The sequence below is a fragment of the Schistosoma haematobium genome, chromosome 1, assembly GCF_000699445.3.
Source record: "Schistosoma haematobium chromosome 1, whole genome shotgun sequence".
Taxonomy (NCBI): Eukaryota; Metazoa; Platyhelminthes; class Trematoda; order Strigeidida; family Schistosomatidae; genus Schistosoma; species Schistosoma haematobium.
In genome coordinates, this window is record NC_067196.1 from 91,211,866 (window position 1) to 91,229,880 (window position 18,015).

The 18,015-nt window shown below is 35.3% G+C and overlaps 1 protein-coding gene across 2 annotated transcripts in view; it reads left to right on the plus strand.

Annotated features, from left to right (window-relative positions):
• Positions 1-18,015, plus strand: part of MS3_00002455 (uncharacterized protein) — a 55,261-nt gene that overhangs the window by 25,749 nt on the left and 11,497 nt on the right. Inside the window, exons 9-16 of one of the 2 annotated variants that reach the window (XM_051210057.1) lie at positions 394-553; positions 2,665-2,766; positions 3,602-3,772; positions 5,407-5,548; positions 8,164-8,266; positions 10,441-10,726; positions 16,222-16,427; positions 17,283-17,587. In XM_051210057.1, the coding sequence (XP_051075546.1) occupies positions 394-553; positions 2,665-2,766; positions 3,602-3,772; positions 5,407-5,548; positions 8,164-8,266; positions 10,441-10,726; positions 16,222-16,427; positions 17,283-17,587 (1,475 nt within the window). Of the gene's footprint in view, positions 1-393; positions 554-2,664; positions 2,767-3,601; positions 3,773-5,406; positions 5,549-8,163; positions 8,267-10,440; positions 11,883-16,221; positions 16,428-17,282; positions 17,588-18,015 lie in introns of those variants that run through there. The other variant, XM_051210058.1, reaches the window with a different exon arrangement.

Below are 18,015 nucleotides of genomic sequence, written 5' to 3' on the forward strand. Positions count from 1 at the left end.
TTTTCTAACATTGCCAGTTAAATTTCAAGTTTAATTCAAATCAGTAGAGAAACTTCCGAACTATATTACAAACTTTATTTCAAGATGTTAGGTGTTATCAATTGATTGATTCTTGGAGCATTTTAGCTATTGTTGAGATCGATTTGGATCCTATAGGAAATAGCGATCACCTAGAGATAACCAGTATGCCTTACTGACAATTGACAACTAACGAGAAACCCAGGTCCATGGTTTCCAGCCGATTATTTCAATTGCCTAAGAAGTTTATTTATTTGTATCGTCGACTACAACTTAAACTTATATCATAAATGTGACAGCTTTTTATTCTTCGATATTGTTTCAAAGGTAACATTCTTAATCATACATTTAAATTATTTTTTAATTTTTATTTAGGCGCATTATTCATGCTATAGAAATATACCGCTAGAATGTGATTTCGGTGTACTGAGAAATATCATGCTTCCACCATATTGTGTATCAGTGCCTCGTACAAGTTTATTGGTTGAACAAATTATTGGTATGTGTAGACCTCAACCAGAAACACTAATGGGAGGTACGTTTAATGAAGATAGCCTAATTCTATTTTTATACATTATTTTCTACGAATCACTGAATAGACTACTTAATTACAGAGTTGTTTCCATCGGAAAATGGTAGATTTCCATTATTAACATGTGAGGTATTCAGAAAATTAAAGATTTTATGGACTAAATTACAGCGCCCCCAAATGCTCTGGTACGGCCGAGAGTGGGGAAAGTCCGCTCTTCCTCTCGAAATGATCTCACATGGCCACGCGTATATAGCCTCTGCCATGGAAGTCCTACTCACTGTCTTCTCGCGGCACTACAATTGTTTACGAAATTGAGAGGATGAAAAGCAAATGTCCGGCGCTTTAACCGGGTTGGTAGACATGGAGAGTTCACCTAGGGGAGTTTGAAAATCCTCATTCCAAACCAATGATGCATATGGGCTACAGTATCCTGAAGAAACAAATGGCGTATGAACCAATCGTTGGTCACCGGCTACCATGGGAACGCATCTCCTTACGTAGCTCCACTGCCTTGTGGATCAGACCTTCAGGTTGAAGGCTCTGTGTGTGGCCCCTCAAGTAAACCACCTGCTTAGGTTTGGCCACCCGGGCAGTATCACAGCCCCCACACATATCAAATGAGATTTGTGTGGTGCATATGTATTTGGTGCCTCCTTGTACCAATATCTATGTGTTAAAATAAATAAATAAATTACAGCTATACTGTATTTTTAATTTTATGTAGTTTTGTTTTTGCACTCAATCAAAACAATGACACTATAATTCGGTAGTCCATACAATAAATCATTCTAAGTTTTTATTGAGACAACAGGAAAGATTTGTGACTCCAGTTAACAAATGCTCCATCCTAAACGAGAATTAAAAGTCAATCTACTACACAGAAGGTTAAAATTTCGTTCGTTATCGGAATTGACTAGATAAATCACTCTACCAATTAGGAACACCCAATGATTATACTAAGCAACTCAAAGAATAGAAATACACTATTATAAGTGTCAATTGTCGAGATTTCCTTTGGCTGATAAAGTATTATTGATTTTTTAGCTGTGTCAGGACAGGTTTTAAAAAGTACGTCACCGTATATTTAGTAGTAATACATTATCTGTGATGTAGAAATTCGATGCCCACACTCTATTAAATATTGTTAATAAGGTGTTTTTAACTAGGGTTCTAATCTTTAGTTCTATAATTAAGTTATTCAGAGAAGTGCGCACATATCTTTGTTTCCAAGTTGTATACAAGTTTTGAGGACATTCATTATTCCTTAGAATAATAAAAACTAGCAGTGGTTATAAATTTTTTCCATCGTGATCGATTATTATTTGTGAAGTACTGGTTAGGCTTCAACTTTGATTTTGTTCAATAGAAAAAGTAACATACAACTGAAAGATCTTCCATCAGTCAAATGGTAGATAAAAGTAGTATTACATTATTAAAACCTAACAATTATGCACATCTTGATGTATATTTAGTTCAAAATCTAAAATGCCAGGTCCAGAAGAACTAAATAGTAGATGAAGTCTGATTGTAGCATACTTAAAGCACGTTACGTATCGATAAATTAGTTCGTCCTATGAGGTTTGATTTTCAGCTCAAGTGATGGCCAAACTCATCGGTGATAGATAATAGCCCTTGTTGCATAAAGCTCTTACCTTTATTGTAGAATGTATATATGACTGACATCCCCATCCTATTTGCTTTAGTATCCTACATCTGAATTATTTGGGATAGTTGCTTAATCAATTTTTTTCTACACTTAGTCCCTTCAAAGTAGTAATTTGTTTATTTATTTTATTTCGATAATGCAATGAGAAGACGAAGATTATCAGAACTATGTGATATATTAGCGCAATACATTTCGAACAATCTGGTCACACATATACTTGTTAAGAGCATTTATATATAAAAATAAAAGGTCAACTAGTATATGTGTGACCAGATTGTTCGAAATGTATTGCGCTAATATATCACATAGTTCTGATAATCTTCGTCTTCTCATTGCATTATCGAAATTTATCAAAGGGACTAATTGTTTTATATTTATTTTATGTTTCGTGTTAATTTTTGCTATGCTGTCTCTGACGTAACGTTTTCATTTATATCCAATTTTAAAGTTCAAGCTCTCACAGATGAATTCTCAAGCAATGGTGATAGTCCAGAAGAATCTGGAATTGAAAGGAAATCTACCAAGGATAAAACAGATCGAGACTTTGATGGTACGCTAAATTAAATATAATTTTGTATATGCGTTTGTGCTACTTAATTAGTAAATAAGTAGCAAAAATTATGGTTGAGATTTCCGAAGAGCCGTTATTTATTTCAATAAGGTAATAAGAAGACGAAGATTATCAGAACTATGTGATGATGATAATATTAGCGCAATACATCTCGAACAATCTGATAGTTGCAGAAACAAATAGAATCAAGTGACCCAATAAGAGTAGAGGATAATCATCCATCATCCTCTATTGTTAAACACGTAATCGAAACAGGCCATAAGATTGATCTTAATTGGGCTTTTGTGGTGTTGTATAAAAGTGTAAAAGGGAGTATACTAAGGTTTATTGAATCTTTAGCCATACGAAAATTCAAACCCCCTTTATGTATTCAAAAACAGTCTGTTCTCACCTTAAACCTAACCTGGTAATATTGGTTTATTATCCAGAGTGATTAGGTTTCAAATTGTGTTCACATTATTATTCTTACTCTTATTATCATCCTTGTCTCCTCTTACCCCATTTCCAGTCTAGTTGACCTTTTATTTTTTTATATATAAAAGTTCTTAACAAGTACATGTGTGATCGAATTGTTCGAAATGTATTGCGCTAATATATCATTATCACATAGTTCTGATAATCTTCGTCTTCTTATTACATGATCGAAATTTATCAAAGGGACTAATTGCTCTAGGTTTTTCATTTCATTAATTTTTGATTTACATTTATTACAACTACATTAGATATTTTGGAATTGATCTACCCATCATAATATATGTAGTTTGTCATGTGTTAACTGACAGAAGAATTTTTTCGTTTACAATCTTGTCAACAGATTATGTACGAGTCTATGATGGCTGGGGTCGCTTTCGTAAGAAACAGTGCCGATACCTCAGTCTTGGTCGTAGTGTATCTGTGCTCAAAGTGATTGAACTTTCCTTAAAAGCCTTTCAGTTACCTCCGGATGAAGCAAGAGATTACTATCTCGTAGAGGTGAATGAAAAAGGTAGGACTAATTAATACTTATATATATTTGTGTATATTTTACATTCTATTTTGTGAAAATAATTCCATTTATTGTCAGGACAAAAGCATAAATTTACCTATTTAGAAACTTCATTTAAAGTATATTTTATTTATTTATTTGGACACATAAATATTGATACAATGGGGCACCAAATACATATGCGCCTCACAAATCACCTGATTTGTGTGTGGGTTGTGATACTGCCTAGGTCCCCATACTGAAGCAGGTGGTTTTCTTAGGGGGTCACAACCGGAGCCTTCGACCTAAAAGTCTAATCTGTTAGGCAGTGGAGCAACGTCAGGAGATGCAGTCCCATGGTAGCCGGTAACCTTTAAGTATCTTCTCATGTTAGTTTGTTTATTGAAATTAAAAAAAGCTTAGTATTTCTCGAATTTGTAGGAAAACAAACAATGATTTTATCTTTTCACCTGAACTTTCGAGAACCTTACTTTCAAACTACTGACTTACTAACTTACTTAAGCCTGTTGCTCCCAATACGTCATAAGCCGCCGACCAGCATTCTTCAACCCACTCTGTCCTGGGACTTCCTTTCTAGTTCTATCCAATTTTTGTTCACTCTTCTCATGTCTATCTCTATTTCTCGGTGTAATGTATTCTTTGGTCTTCCTCTCCTCCTTTGACCTCGAGGATTTACTAAAATGTGAATTAATTTTTAATAGAAAATATTTAGTTTATGTTATAATTTAAAAACAACTATTGTATAGAAAGTAATAAACAAAAGAAAATAAAACACCCTATAAAACTGTTTCATTTGTACAATTTTAAACATACACATAGCAGGTTAATGATACATTATATTAGTTAATTGCAATACAATTATATTCATATTTTGAACAATAATGTTATTGGATAGAAGTAAATCATTTCTTTCCTGATATGATCAACTACATAGATTCTTAATGTATACCGTCGTGATCGTGAAATGAAGACATCTCATAGATCGCAAATTTATATTTCTAATAGAATTTCATTTGTCCTTTTTATTTACGAATGGTCTACAAGGTCACAATATATAGAAATCAGATATTATAAACCCTTATCCTCAAACCCTACTTTATTTGTGCCTCTGTACAGCACAATGGTAATGAAGTAATTAAAAACAGTTATTCACTCAATTACTTTCTTTGTTTTGAGGATTTCTAAATTATTAGTAAATATCCTGGAGTTCAAATTGCACATCAATGAACTATGGCTTGGTGGTCTAGACGTTGAGAGTTCGCATATGAGACCGAAGGTCTTCGGTTCGATTTAATGTGGTTGGTTCATGGATGCTCACTGCAAAGATGTCCAATACCAGAATACAACGATCTTTCAATGTCTACAGGTATTCAATGGTTGTCCAACTTAGATCAATTCATGGTTTTATTTGTATATCCTTAAATTTGTTCTTATTGTAAATTACACATTGAAACTAGGGTCTCAGAAATAAACTAAGCAACCAGTACAGTTAACAAAGTTCTGTTGGTATAAACTTAACAATTTTTCTGTTTACTGAATTTTTTACATGTTGATGAAATTAATGGATAATTTTTGGTTTTATTTACTTGTTAACTACCCATTATTATTACAACTATTATTATTACCTAACTCAGATGGAAGTGAGCATAGATTGCATAGCTCTGGATGTTTCAAATCTCAACTACAGTTTGAAACTCGAAGGCCACAGATTATAATACGTTCACGTGATCGTAATCAAGATCGTGAATATATTCAAACATTTCCTGGAACATTAGAGTTAGTTTGTTATTCATTATATAAATACCTAACTATATTTTTATTATTCAGTAATACTCACTTTATATGACACTGAGACCATAATAATCACAAATTACCTGATTTCAAATAGTGGTTGACTTTTCTACAACAGCTTGTTTCAGTGTCAGGTGACTCTTCATCGAACGTGTTCTAAAATGTAGTTTTGTTTTCGTTAGAGAAGTCTCCAAATCATACCCGTCTTATTTAATGTTAATATGATAATTGATGATATAGAACTTGACTTGATTGTATGAGTAAACTGAGAACAGTTTGAATGACCCAACATTTTCAAATCAACGCAAATGACTTACTCAAGAGGCAGAAGGCGAGAATATCACACAATAAAATACAATTACATTGCATACTTCACACATACGTGCGTTCCACTCCCACAATCTGATCAAACACATTAAGCATAAAATTATTTGAGTAATACTAAAATAACTTGACCAGAGTGAACAAATGAAAACAACGGGGAAGGATTGTTCAAGACAGGGTTATGTGGAGAATGCTGGTGGGCGGCCTTTGCTTCTCCATGAGGGGTAACAGGAGTAAGTAAGAGTCCATTCCTTCTGTTATACATCACTTTTTAAAGATGATTTCAAAGGATCCTATAAATGGATGAAAAAAGTTTTCAGTACTTATTGCTTTTCAATAAATATCCGGTTAAAATCAGTTTGATCGAGAAAAAGATGGGAAGTAGATGAATGTGCGTCACTGTGATGATGAACCATAACACTCTAATTCTCCAGCCACCAATCGCGGCTACAGCATGAACCCCAAACAAGTAGTATGTATCTATCAACATGACCCAAAGGAACAGTCAAGGATATGAAGAACTGATGCTATCTTGATTTGGACGTCCCTAACTTTTTCCTAAATTACTCCTGTACTCTTGAACATTACCCATAGATTTAGGCGGTTGTTTTAGCTTGTACTCATCAGTTTTTCAAGATATAAGCGAAACAATTATATTAAAACGGCAATTGCATTTTTGAATAAAAAAATAACTTCACCGTTTCACTTGAAAAACCAATTCGAGCTCCGAATCGTAGGTAATCAACAGATGACCATAAACAAATATCTTATTACAAATTAAGCGGATTTCTGGAAATTGTATTATTTTCAAGGTTAAACTTATGAGTCACCGTAGGCTAAATCACCATTGAAAACCTGGAAGCACTCGACAGCCGTTTCGTTCTAGTATGGGACTCCTCAGCAATGCGCATACACGATCCCGCGTGCGAGACTGGGAACCCGGACCTTCTGTCTCGAGCACAAACGCTTAACCTCCAGAGTGGTGAATCGGGACTCAACGGTGTTAATGTCCAATTTCGATCAATCTCTGATCTTGTGCAACCCTTCATCCACTATCTGAGGTGGATAAGTGTCTCACACCCGACACGGATTGAACTTTACTGGTCATGGCTTCTCACTAGAACTCCAGGAAATCCATCTTGAAGTTAGCCACTAGTTAGTACATGATTATTAGCAATTTAGGGGATTTGTGGAGATTGTAATATTTTTAAAGTTAAATTCACGAGTCAATCTAAGCTAGACCACCATTGAAAATGGCCGTCCAGTGCTTCCAGGTTTTCACTAGTGATTGACTCATGAATTCAACTTTGAAAAAAGCATATCTAATTATTGATTGTTAATTAATTAACAAGATTTTAAAACTTATTTTACACAAGAAGGAAACACATTTCAGTCAAGAAAGACTAAACAATTTTTTTTACTATTCAGTCACTAAAGCACATGTGCTTAATAACGAATAACACTAATCATAATAAAAGTCCGTTTACTTAGATCAAATTACATAACATAAATTTCATATGTAATCTAGTGAACACACTGATGATGTATAGTGACGACTGAATATTAAACAATATGATATTGATTGTTTTTAATATGACTTACAGTTTTGTTTTGTTTTCATGAACTGAGTGATACATTTTTAAAGCAAAGATGGATAGTGGTTAGCAGTGGAATCCAGGACGCGCGTTTCGCCCTATTCGTGACTCGTCAGCCAGATGTACCCGCATCCGAGAGTTGATATCCACTCCAGAACTCGAACCCAGTACCCTTCGCCTCAGACGCCATCGCGTTATCCACCTAGCTACTGAGTCTTGGCGGCCACCTACTTGTGCTATGGGGTGAAGTTTAAATTCACTTCGTATTGTTTTACTTGTATCTTCCGATTGTTATTTAGGACTGCAATTGGTCAGTCTCATGTTGGCATATGGGATGCAGGTACATCCAGCTGACGAGTCCCAAATAGAACGAAACGCGCGTCCTGGATTCCACTGCTAGCCACTACCCATCGTTTAAAAAGCTTGTGACTTAAGGTAATATCGAGGCGATCCTCACAGGATGCACATATGCCAACATGAGAGTGATCTATTGTAGTCCTAATTAGCAATGGGAAGATGCACGTTAAACAACACCAAGTGAATTTGAGTGATAAATATTTAATGTTCAATATTGAACAATCAATGTATACTACATCGTTTTGCCTATATTATACTCAATGATCACTCTATTTATTAGAATTTCTGTTAATTAATTTATATACCTATTTTTTCTTCCGATAGTCAATTCACAGATGTTGAATTGTTACCAATACAAATCTCAGTGACACGTGATACCACAGTTCATGATGTTATTTTACAAGCACAGAAACGATTTGGACTCGAGGTAAGAAAACCCACTATTTAGTAACATAATAAGGTAAAGAGAAAAAAAAGATGCTTGTTTATGATATAACTAAACTATTTATCTGCAAGTGCTTTATTTATTAAAAAGGAATACCATATTGGTGACGACTCTGTCTGAGAAACTCTGGTTCACTTCTCTCACCCTTTTCTATTCTCTTTTAAAGTCAAAATCCTCCCAAACACATGAAAAAAGAAGGTTTATTTGGTAATTAATAGTCCAACTTATGTGGATTTATAGATGGTCTGAATGGTTCAAATAGTGAACGTGTAAGTGCTCGAAACTGGTTGACAGTACAAAGTTAGTATATCAAGCAGTGCTTGACAGCAATCAGAAATAAACCTATATTTAGTACTACAGGGTACATGTAATCAAAATGTAACTGTTATCTTTGGAAAATCCATTCTTCCTATGAGATTGAAATCAATACTATCAAATATCACAGCCTAATATATATAACCAGTTGTCTATTCGGGCAACGAGAATGGCTTTGTGTTGAGTGATTCTCATCAGTAATAGTCTAAATGTTGATTGTTCACCTTGTTTATTAATGGTATTAATCATGAAATCAAAGTACAAGATTCTCTATCTATTCTCTCTAATCATCCAACATTGAATGATAATAGTTGTGCTTAAGAAAAAAATCAGTGATTCGATCATTTTTTGTTTGTTTGTTTGTTTCTAAGATTAAACCATCATTCTCTCATGCCGAATATTTCACAATTGATTTATAATATAAATGTAATGAAGAATAAAAAGTATTGTTAACAGTTTATCAATATGAATTTCCGTTCAGTTCACTTACTTATAACCATGACATAAAATATCTAACTACAAGGGTTAAATTATTTCACTCCAAATAACTCCACCATTATAAACAGAGATGTATTATGGCTAGCCGTGGAATCCAGGAAGCCCATTTCATTCTATTTTCGACTCGTCAGATGGATCAACCTATATCCCAGAGTTGATGATCATTTCAGAACTCAAACGCAGTAACGTTCGATTCAAATGTTATCACATTATCCACGTAGCCATTGAGTTCAGATAGCGAATAGCTTATACAAGATGAATTACAACAATTAATTATCACAATAAATTCAGTTCAAAGTATTACAACGTCACTTAAAACCACCTTTATTCTACCATAAATGTCCATGCTGCACAAGCTAGCGGCTATCTGGATTCAGTAGCTAAGTGGATAATGTGGTGGCATTTGAATCTAACGTTAATGCGTTTGAGTTCCGAAGTAAATATCAACTCTGGGATATAGGTCCATCCATCTGAAAAGTCCAAAATAGAATGAAATGGGCTTCCTGGATTCAACTTTGAGATGTAAGCGCACCCAACTGACGAAACCCAAACAGGACGAAACACTCGTCCTTGATTCCACTGCTAGCCACCATCATCTCCGCTTATAATTCCTGTGACTGAAGGCAATTTGCACAGAATTGACATATGGCCAATAAGACACCGATTAATTGCATTCCTAAAAATCAGATTCAAACAATCAATACAAAATGAATTAAATTTACCATTGTTTTAATGTAGGATTCAATTTATTCAATTCAAAATTTTGCTTTCTTCTAACATATCTTGATGATATTAATACATGAAGAAAAATAACTGTTGTACACGTCTATGTTCAAGTATTCTTTCTTCTTTCCATTTTAAATAATTTCCTAGACTTCAATTTCATTTTTTATCTCTGTTCAAGTACCTTAGAAAAAAACAAAGAAATTAGTTAGCAGTATAGGGGTTGTGGAGATTGTTAAGTTTTGATTGAGATTATGAACCGATTGATGTTAGACCACCATTGAAAACCTAGAAGCACTGGACGGCCGTTCCGTCTTATTGTGGGACTCCTCAGCAGACATTGATACCATTAGATGCAGGCTCAGTGGTCCAATAGATTAAGCGTTCGCGCGCGAGACTGAAAACCCTGGATTCGAATCGCGCGAGCGGGACAGTGGGTGCGCACTGCTGAGGAGTCCCACAATAGAACGAAACGGCCTTCCAGTGTCTCCAGGTTCTCAATGGTGGCCTAACATCAATCGGTTCATGATCTCATCGAAGGAAATTATTTTTATATCTTTAAATGAAATATAATCATTCACAAGATAATCATATATATATTCTCAATTTACTTATTTTAGCATTTAGATTCTGGTAGATTTCAACTAGTTGAAACAAATCTTGATCGTGGACTTGTTGAACGTGTAATGTCATCAGGTGAACGATTGTGGACAATATTAGAACGTGTTAAACGTGAATCTGTTCGTGCATTACGTTTAACACGTTTTTATTTACAACCAATTGAAGAATCTAAAGGTCCTGTTGTTACATTATTTGTTGGAAATTTAAAAAAAGGTTTAAGTCAACGTTTATACGAACGTATTCTACTTGAACGACTTGGTATAGAGAATAAATGGGATTTTATCGGTGAGTTCTATTTAATTTAGATTTTTGATACTTATTGGCAACAGTTAGTAAAATATTATAGTATAACTAATGAATTAATCTTAGTTCAAACAATCTTTGAAAATCAGAAAACACTGCAAATCTGTGTCACCTTAGTTTAGCACTCCTAAGTAATGCGTATCTAATAGCCCGTTGGTGATCAATCAGTCAGTCAGTCAGTAACAGCGTAGAACCCTGTACGTACATCGATTCAAGTTGCCATACCACATTAGCACAGAGATACAATTGTCGATTCAAATCCCATAGTAGTAGAGGTAGTAAAAGTATAAGCAGTAATCGGGATGGCCTGTCAAAATCAATGAGTGTACAAAATATACGTATGCGGAAATCTATTCTCGTATTTGACTTATTTAATTCTGTTATACACTAACGCAAGTTAAGTTGATGATTATATACAACGATAGGCAACATGTGTACTTCAATAACATTCATACAGTCCAACCGGAGTTAGATATCGGGCCAACAAAAAGACACGATTCACAAAATAAGATAAATTCAGTGTGTATTTAGTTACATTTCGAAAGATTAAAAGCATCAGAAAGCAGCATTCAATGTATTTTAAAGTTAACAGTTGCGGAGTCAAAGATATATCAACACAGGATTTTTAGTGAAATATTTCTGGAATGTACTTCGATAATGTTTATTTAAGTAAATCTCGATATATAGATTCACGAGGATCCTTACTTACTTACTTTCGCCTGTTACTCCTAATGGGGCATAGGCCGCCGACCAGCATTCTCCAACTCACTCTGTCCTCGGCCTTCTCTTCTAGTTCTATCCAATTCTTGTTCATTTCTCTCATGTCTATTTCCATTCCCCGGTGTAATGTGTTCTTTAGTCTCCCTTTTCTCCTCCTTTGGCTTTGACGATTCCATGTGAGGGCTTGTCTTGTGACGCAGTTGGGTGCTTTCCTCAATGTGTGTCCTATCCACTTACAGCGCTTCCTCGTGATTTCTTCCTCCGCTGAGATCTGGTTTGTACTCTCCCACAGTTGATTGTTGCTAATAGTGTCTGGCCAACGGATCCGAAGTATTTTGTGTAGACAACTGTTAATAAACACCTGTATCTTCTGGATGATGGCTTTCGTAGTTCTCTAGGTTTCCGCCCCATACAGTAGAATTGTCTTGACATTTGTATTGAAAATCCTGACCTTGGTGTTGGTTGACATTTGCTTTGAGTTCCAGATGTTCTTCAGTTGTAAATATACTGCTCTTGCTTTACCTATCCGCGCCTTCACATCTGCATCAGATCCATCCTGCTCATCAATGATGCTACCCAAATATGTAAAGGTTTTTACATCTTCCATTTCTTCTTAGTCAATTGTGACTGGATTGATGCATCTTGTGTTGTATCGGAGAATCTTGCTTTTCCCTTTGTGTATATTGAGACCTACTGCTGCTAAGGCTGCTGCTAAACTGGTCGCCTTCTCCTGCATTTGTTGTTGCGTTTGCTATAGAAAAGCCAAATCATCAGCGAAGTCTAGATCGTCCATCCACATCCTAGATGTCCACTGTATCCCACGTTTCCCTTCATATGTTGACGTCTTCATGATCCAGTCGATCACCAGGAGAAAGAGAAAAGGTGAGAGTAAGCAACCTTGCCTGACACCGGCCTTTATCTCGAACAAGTCTATCAATTGTCCTCCATGCACGATTTTGCAGTTTACTCCATCATAGGAATTCCGTATGATATTGACTATCTTCTGAGGCACGCCATAGTATCGAAGAAGTTTCCATGGTGTTGTTCTGTCCACACTATCAAATGCCTTTTCGTAGTCAATGAAGTTGATGTAGAGTGATGAATTCCATTCAATTGATTGTTCCACAATGATCCGTAGAAATGCGATTTGGTCTGTACACGATCTATTTTTACGGAATCCTGCCTGTTGGTCTCGAAGTTGGGCGTCTATGGAGTCCTTCATCCTGTTTAACAATACCCTGTTGAAGACTTTTCCCGGTATTGAGAGAAGAGTGATGCCCCTGTAGTTATCACACTAGCTGAGATCGCCTTTCTTTGGTATTTTGATCAAAAGTCCTTCTTTCCAGTCTGTTGGTACTTGTTCTTCATCCCAAATCTTATTGAAGAGAATGTGGAGTATCCTTGCAGTTGCCGCTACGTCTGCTTTTAGCGCCTCTGCTGGAATGTTGTCTGGTCCTGCTGCTTTGCCACTCTTGATTTGTCTGATGGCCATGCTGATTTCTTCAATTGTTTGTGGGCCAACATTGATTGGGAGGTCCGTGGGTGCTGCCCCGATATTGGGTGGGTTCAGTGGGGCTGGTCGATTCAAGAGTTCTTTGAAGTGTTCTACCCACCTGTTTCGTTGTTCGTCAATATTGGTAATTACCTCGCCTTCCTTGCTTTTCACTGGTCGTTCTGGTTTGCGGCGATTTCCAGGGAGTTTCTTTGTTATGTCATACAATTGTCTCATGTTCCCTTCTCTTGCAGCCTTTTCCGCCGTCGTTGCTAAATCTTTCACATATTTACGTTTGTCGGTTCTGATGCTCCTCTCCACTTGTTTGTTTACTTCTGTGTATTCAGCTTGTGCCTTGGCTTTTTCTGCTCTTGTTCGACTGGTATTGATTGCTGCTTTCTTGTTCCTCCTTTCTTGAATCTTATCCAATGTATCAACAGTGATCCATTCCTTGTGATGGTGCTTCTTGTGACCCAGGACCTCATGACACGTTGAAGTGATTGCCTCTTTGATCCCCTTCCAGTTGCTCTCCACAGTAGTTCCTTCTCCATTGAGTAGATCATGAAAGGCCTGGAACTTGTTGCTGAGGACTATCTTGAATTTGTTGAGTTTGTTAGTATCCTGAAGAAAGGCCGTATTGAACTTCTGTGATATTGTCCGCCCCATTGTCCAGTGCTTCTTGAGTTTCAATTTCATTTTGGCGACCAGCAAGTGATGATCTGATGCTATGTCAGCTCCTCTCTTCGTTCTCACGTCTTCCATTGACCTCCCGAACGTTTTGTTGATGCAAATATGGTCGACTTGGTTTTGTGTAGTGTGATCCGGTGTAGTCCATGTGATTTTGTGAATACGCTTATGTGGGAATATGGTGCCGCCTATGACCAGTTTATTGAAGGCACATAGGTTTGCAAATCTCTCACCATTTTCGTTTCTTTCTCCCAGTCCGTGTCGTCCCATGACGTCTTCATATCCAGTGTTGTCCTCTCCAACCTTGGCATTGAAATCTCCCATCAGAATAGTCAGGTCCTTTGTTGGGCACTTCTCGACGATTGACTGCAGCCTATTGTAGAATTGATCTTTAACGTCTTCATTGTAGTCGTTGGTAGGCGCATAGCATTGGATGATGTTCATTGAAATGCCCTCTTTCTTTGTTTTGAACGAGGCTTTGATGATCCTTGGTTCATGAGATTCCCATCCTATAAGTGCGTTTTGTGCTCGTTTGGACAGCATCAATGCAACTCCTTGTGTATGTGGGGCATTTTCTTCTTCATGGCCGGAGTATAACAGAAGCTCTCCTGAAGTTAGTCGTTGTTGTCCAACTTTCGTCCAGTGTGTTTCACTGATCCCAAGCACCTCTAGGTTGTAACTCCTCATTTCTGCAGCGATTTGGAAGGCTCTCCCGGTGTCCCACATCGTACGAACATTCCATGTACCTAAATAAATGGTTTCTCTGGTTGTCAGAAGGGGCATCGGGCTCGTAACTTCCGAAGGAACTCGGCTTTCATCATGAGGTGTCATAATTCTTCTAAATGAAGAACTTCTGACTCCCAAGGCAGAGTTTAAAAGGTTTGAATAATTTTTTCTGGTTAGCGTTTTTTTAGCGAGTTAGTTTTCTACGGGATGGAGTCGCTAACCCCATGCCCAACCCTCCTCCTTTATCCGGGCTTGGGACCGGCATTAGCCCCCAGAGGGACTCCAGGCGGAGTTCACGAGGATCCTAGTAACACAAAATCAATTCACGCTATAAAACCTAAATGAAAATCATCCACGTACTTTACTACTTATTTCTCAAATAAAAAAAAAACATATATGGATAGTTCTTTTCTAGTAGAATTGAAATGATCACCAATTATATTGGGATGTTGACTACTAAGTCATAACATTTAGTGATAAAGATTCTCATTATGTAATTTTGAACAAAATAATTCTATGAGAACGGCATTATTTGCAATTAATTACTTAATAATGAATTCATATGCATATACGAGAAACATGAATCAAATCAGCTTACGATTCAATTATAACGTTGGAGGAAGGATCACGTAATAAATAATGATACATGTAGTAATAAATATAAGAATACTAAACAGTATAAAAACATAAGCATATATACTGACACAGGAAATATACTTAGTGTTGAATAAATAAATTTATTAAAATAATTATCATTAAAAATTACACAATGAGAAATGTCTATGAATAATTAGTTTAAATATATAAGTAGTAAGGAAAGATTTAAGAAAAAAATTGGATGGTAAGTATACAATAGGTCTTATCCGGCTTAGAAATTGGTGGAAATTTCACGAATTCCTTTTGAATTTAGAGATAAGGATTGTTAGTTCAAATTCATCTAGCTTATGATATACATAGGAGATGAGGTTAAACCTTATTAGTTTGATTACCTTTGATTGCATGGTAGTTTCAAGATTAGATAGAAAGAAATTGTCTTTCAACTTATTTATATCCTTGATCCACTAAGATAATTATTACAACCTTGTGATAGCAACAAGTTAGTTTAATACTATGAGACAGACTTTTGTAATATCGTGGCTAAATAAATTACTTTGTGGACGATGACGGACTGCGCAGACTATTTCTTTCTCCATGAACAAATGCTAGAAAATGAGAAGATAGTGATACAAGCTTATGTATCTGAAGATTTTCTAACTCAAAAAATATACAACATTAAGTACATAAACAGCCAAGCAACAACTCACAGTAATTAAAAAGATACACAGTTCACCTAGAAAACTAAAGCTCACGGTTAGGGGAGTAATGGAAACACATGGACCAACTGTTATGTATTATGCAATAAAAATTATGGGAAATAATGTTTCGAAAAATAGATTACACAGTTTGTCATTCTTCTTTATTTCTCTCGTTAGAGCAATTAAAAAAACTTTGAAAGTTTATAATAAAACGATTTAAATACTTTGCTCTAATCTACGACATGATCACCATTAATGAAGTTTGACAGAACAGTATTACGGATTGATCTTGTTAGATCAGTGTTATATTATCTATCGTTTAGTGGCTTCATTATCTCTGTATTCATAGAAAAGATAAGTAAATATAATACTACAAACTAGTAAAGAACTGTCAAATGTCATATGGGATGAATAAATGTTCTCAATTTAATTTACGTTTAAAGAACGTAACCATGATTCCATGTAATTTGATTTAATCTAATCATCACATTATTATTAATTTCTATAACTGACATAAGTAATCTATCTTCTTATTATTTCTTTAATTTTATTTATAGAAGTGATATATTATGATTTTGGCAGTTTAGTATTAGTTTATTTAAATGCAGAACGTGCTGATGAAGCATATCATTTATTAAAACAAAGTACATTTGAAGATCGTCCAATTTTAGTTATGATATTGCCTAGACTTAAACCAAGTAAATTACCAGATGATATTAGACCATTATTAGTATTAGTCAATGTTAAATCAGGTGGATGTCAAGTAAGTTAAAATTATTAGTCTATTCGTTCATTCACTCATTCATACATTCAAGAATTAAGTTTGTAATCATTTTGGTTTACAAATATTTAATATATCTCTTCAGAAAGTACATTCCTGTTATAACTTGTCAATTGAATAAATAATTATGAAAATATATGTAATATGACTAGCCGTGGAATCCAGGAAGCCCATTTCATTCTATTTTCGACTCGTCAGATGGATCAACCTATATCCCAGAGTTGATGATCATTTCAGAACTCAAACGCAGTAACGTTCGATTCAAATGTTACCACATTATCCACGTAGCCATTGAGTTCAGATAGTAAATAGCTTATGCAAGATGAATTACAACAATTAATTATCACAATAAATTCAGTTCAAAGTATTACAACGTCATTTAAAACCACTTTCTATCCCACCATGAATACCCACGATAGATATTTCAAGAGCTTTTTTTATTTTTTGAGAAGAAAAAACTGTGTTCACTGACTTGTTACATTTTACCATGAAATTAATTGAGTAAAATATTTGTATCTTAATATTTGTAAAAAGAATCGGTAATAAGTATCTTAGAAAAAAATATTAGTTCGTTGTGTAATAGAGCGTTGTCGGTCTTAACTCATAATTAGTGAATTCCTTAGTTTGTGTTTCGAAATGATCTTCGTCATGCAACCACTAATAACCGAGGAACGCTGAAGAGCTGTGACGTTCTAGTATAAAACTGTTAAAAATTATGCCTCTATCGAGATCTTAAGATCGTGGGTCTAACTTTGATCACTCCTCGACATAAACTATGAAAAATGTTTATTGTCACTTAGTATAATAAGCTATTCTCCTGGAATTTTTTCTTGAAAGGGTGCCGATTTAATCACCTCATTTCGAAAACTGTTAAATCCTCATCAAGTTTTCAATTTGGACTATGGTGGTCCCCTACCAGGTTTACATTGTTTTCGTCATTTAAAACAATTTAAAATACTTGTATGTGGTGGTGATGGTACAGTTGGATGGGCGCTTTCATGTTTAGATAACGTTGGTCAAGATGCTGCATGTCCTACACCACCAATGGCAATTCTACCACTGGGTACTGGTAATGACTTGGCACGAGTTTTACGCTGGGGTTCCGGTTATACTGGTGGTGAAGAACCTTTAACAATACTGAAGTAAGCGAAATACGACAAAAAAGTCTTTGAATTTGCTAAATGATATAGGGTTTAGTATAGTAACATGTATGACTAAATGATAACTATTTATCTTGAATAGTTTTTACTTCTCTGCCAATATCTACTCTTTAATTAAAAGCTTTTTCTCATCTTGGCCAGCGAATCTCCAGAAACCACCTTAAAAACTATTGGTGTTTAGGTGGACTTGATATCGGTTGCTTGTATCCCCATTAAATTGAGAATCTCTCATCTAGGTAGGCATCTATTCGTTGAATTCCTAAAACTTGGCAATAAAAAAGTTAACTACTTATTAGTAGTATGAAATATTATCCTGTTTAGATGACTGATTCCGACCTGAGTAGCTGTTTATTAATTACTTGTTGTATCTATTCTATATAGGATTGATTCAGGTAAAATCATATTTATTG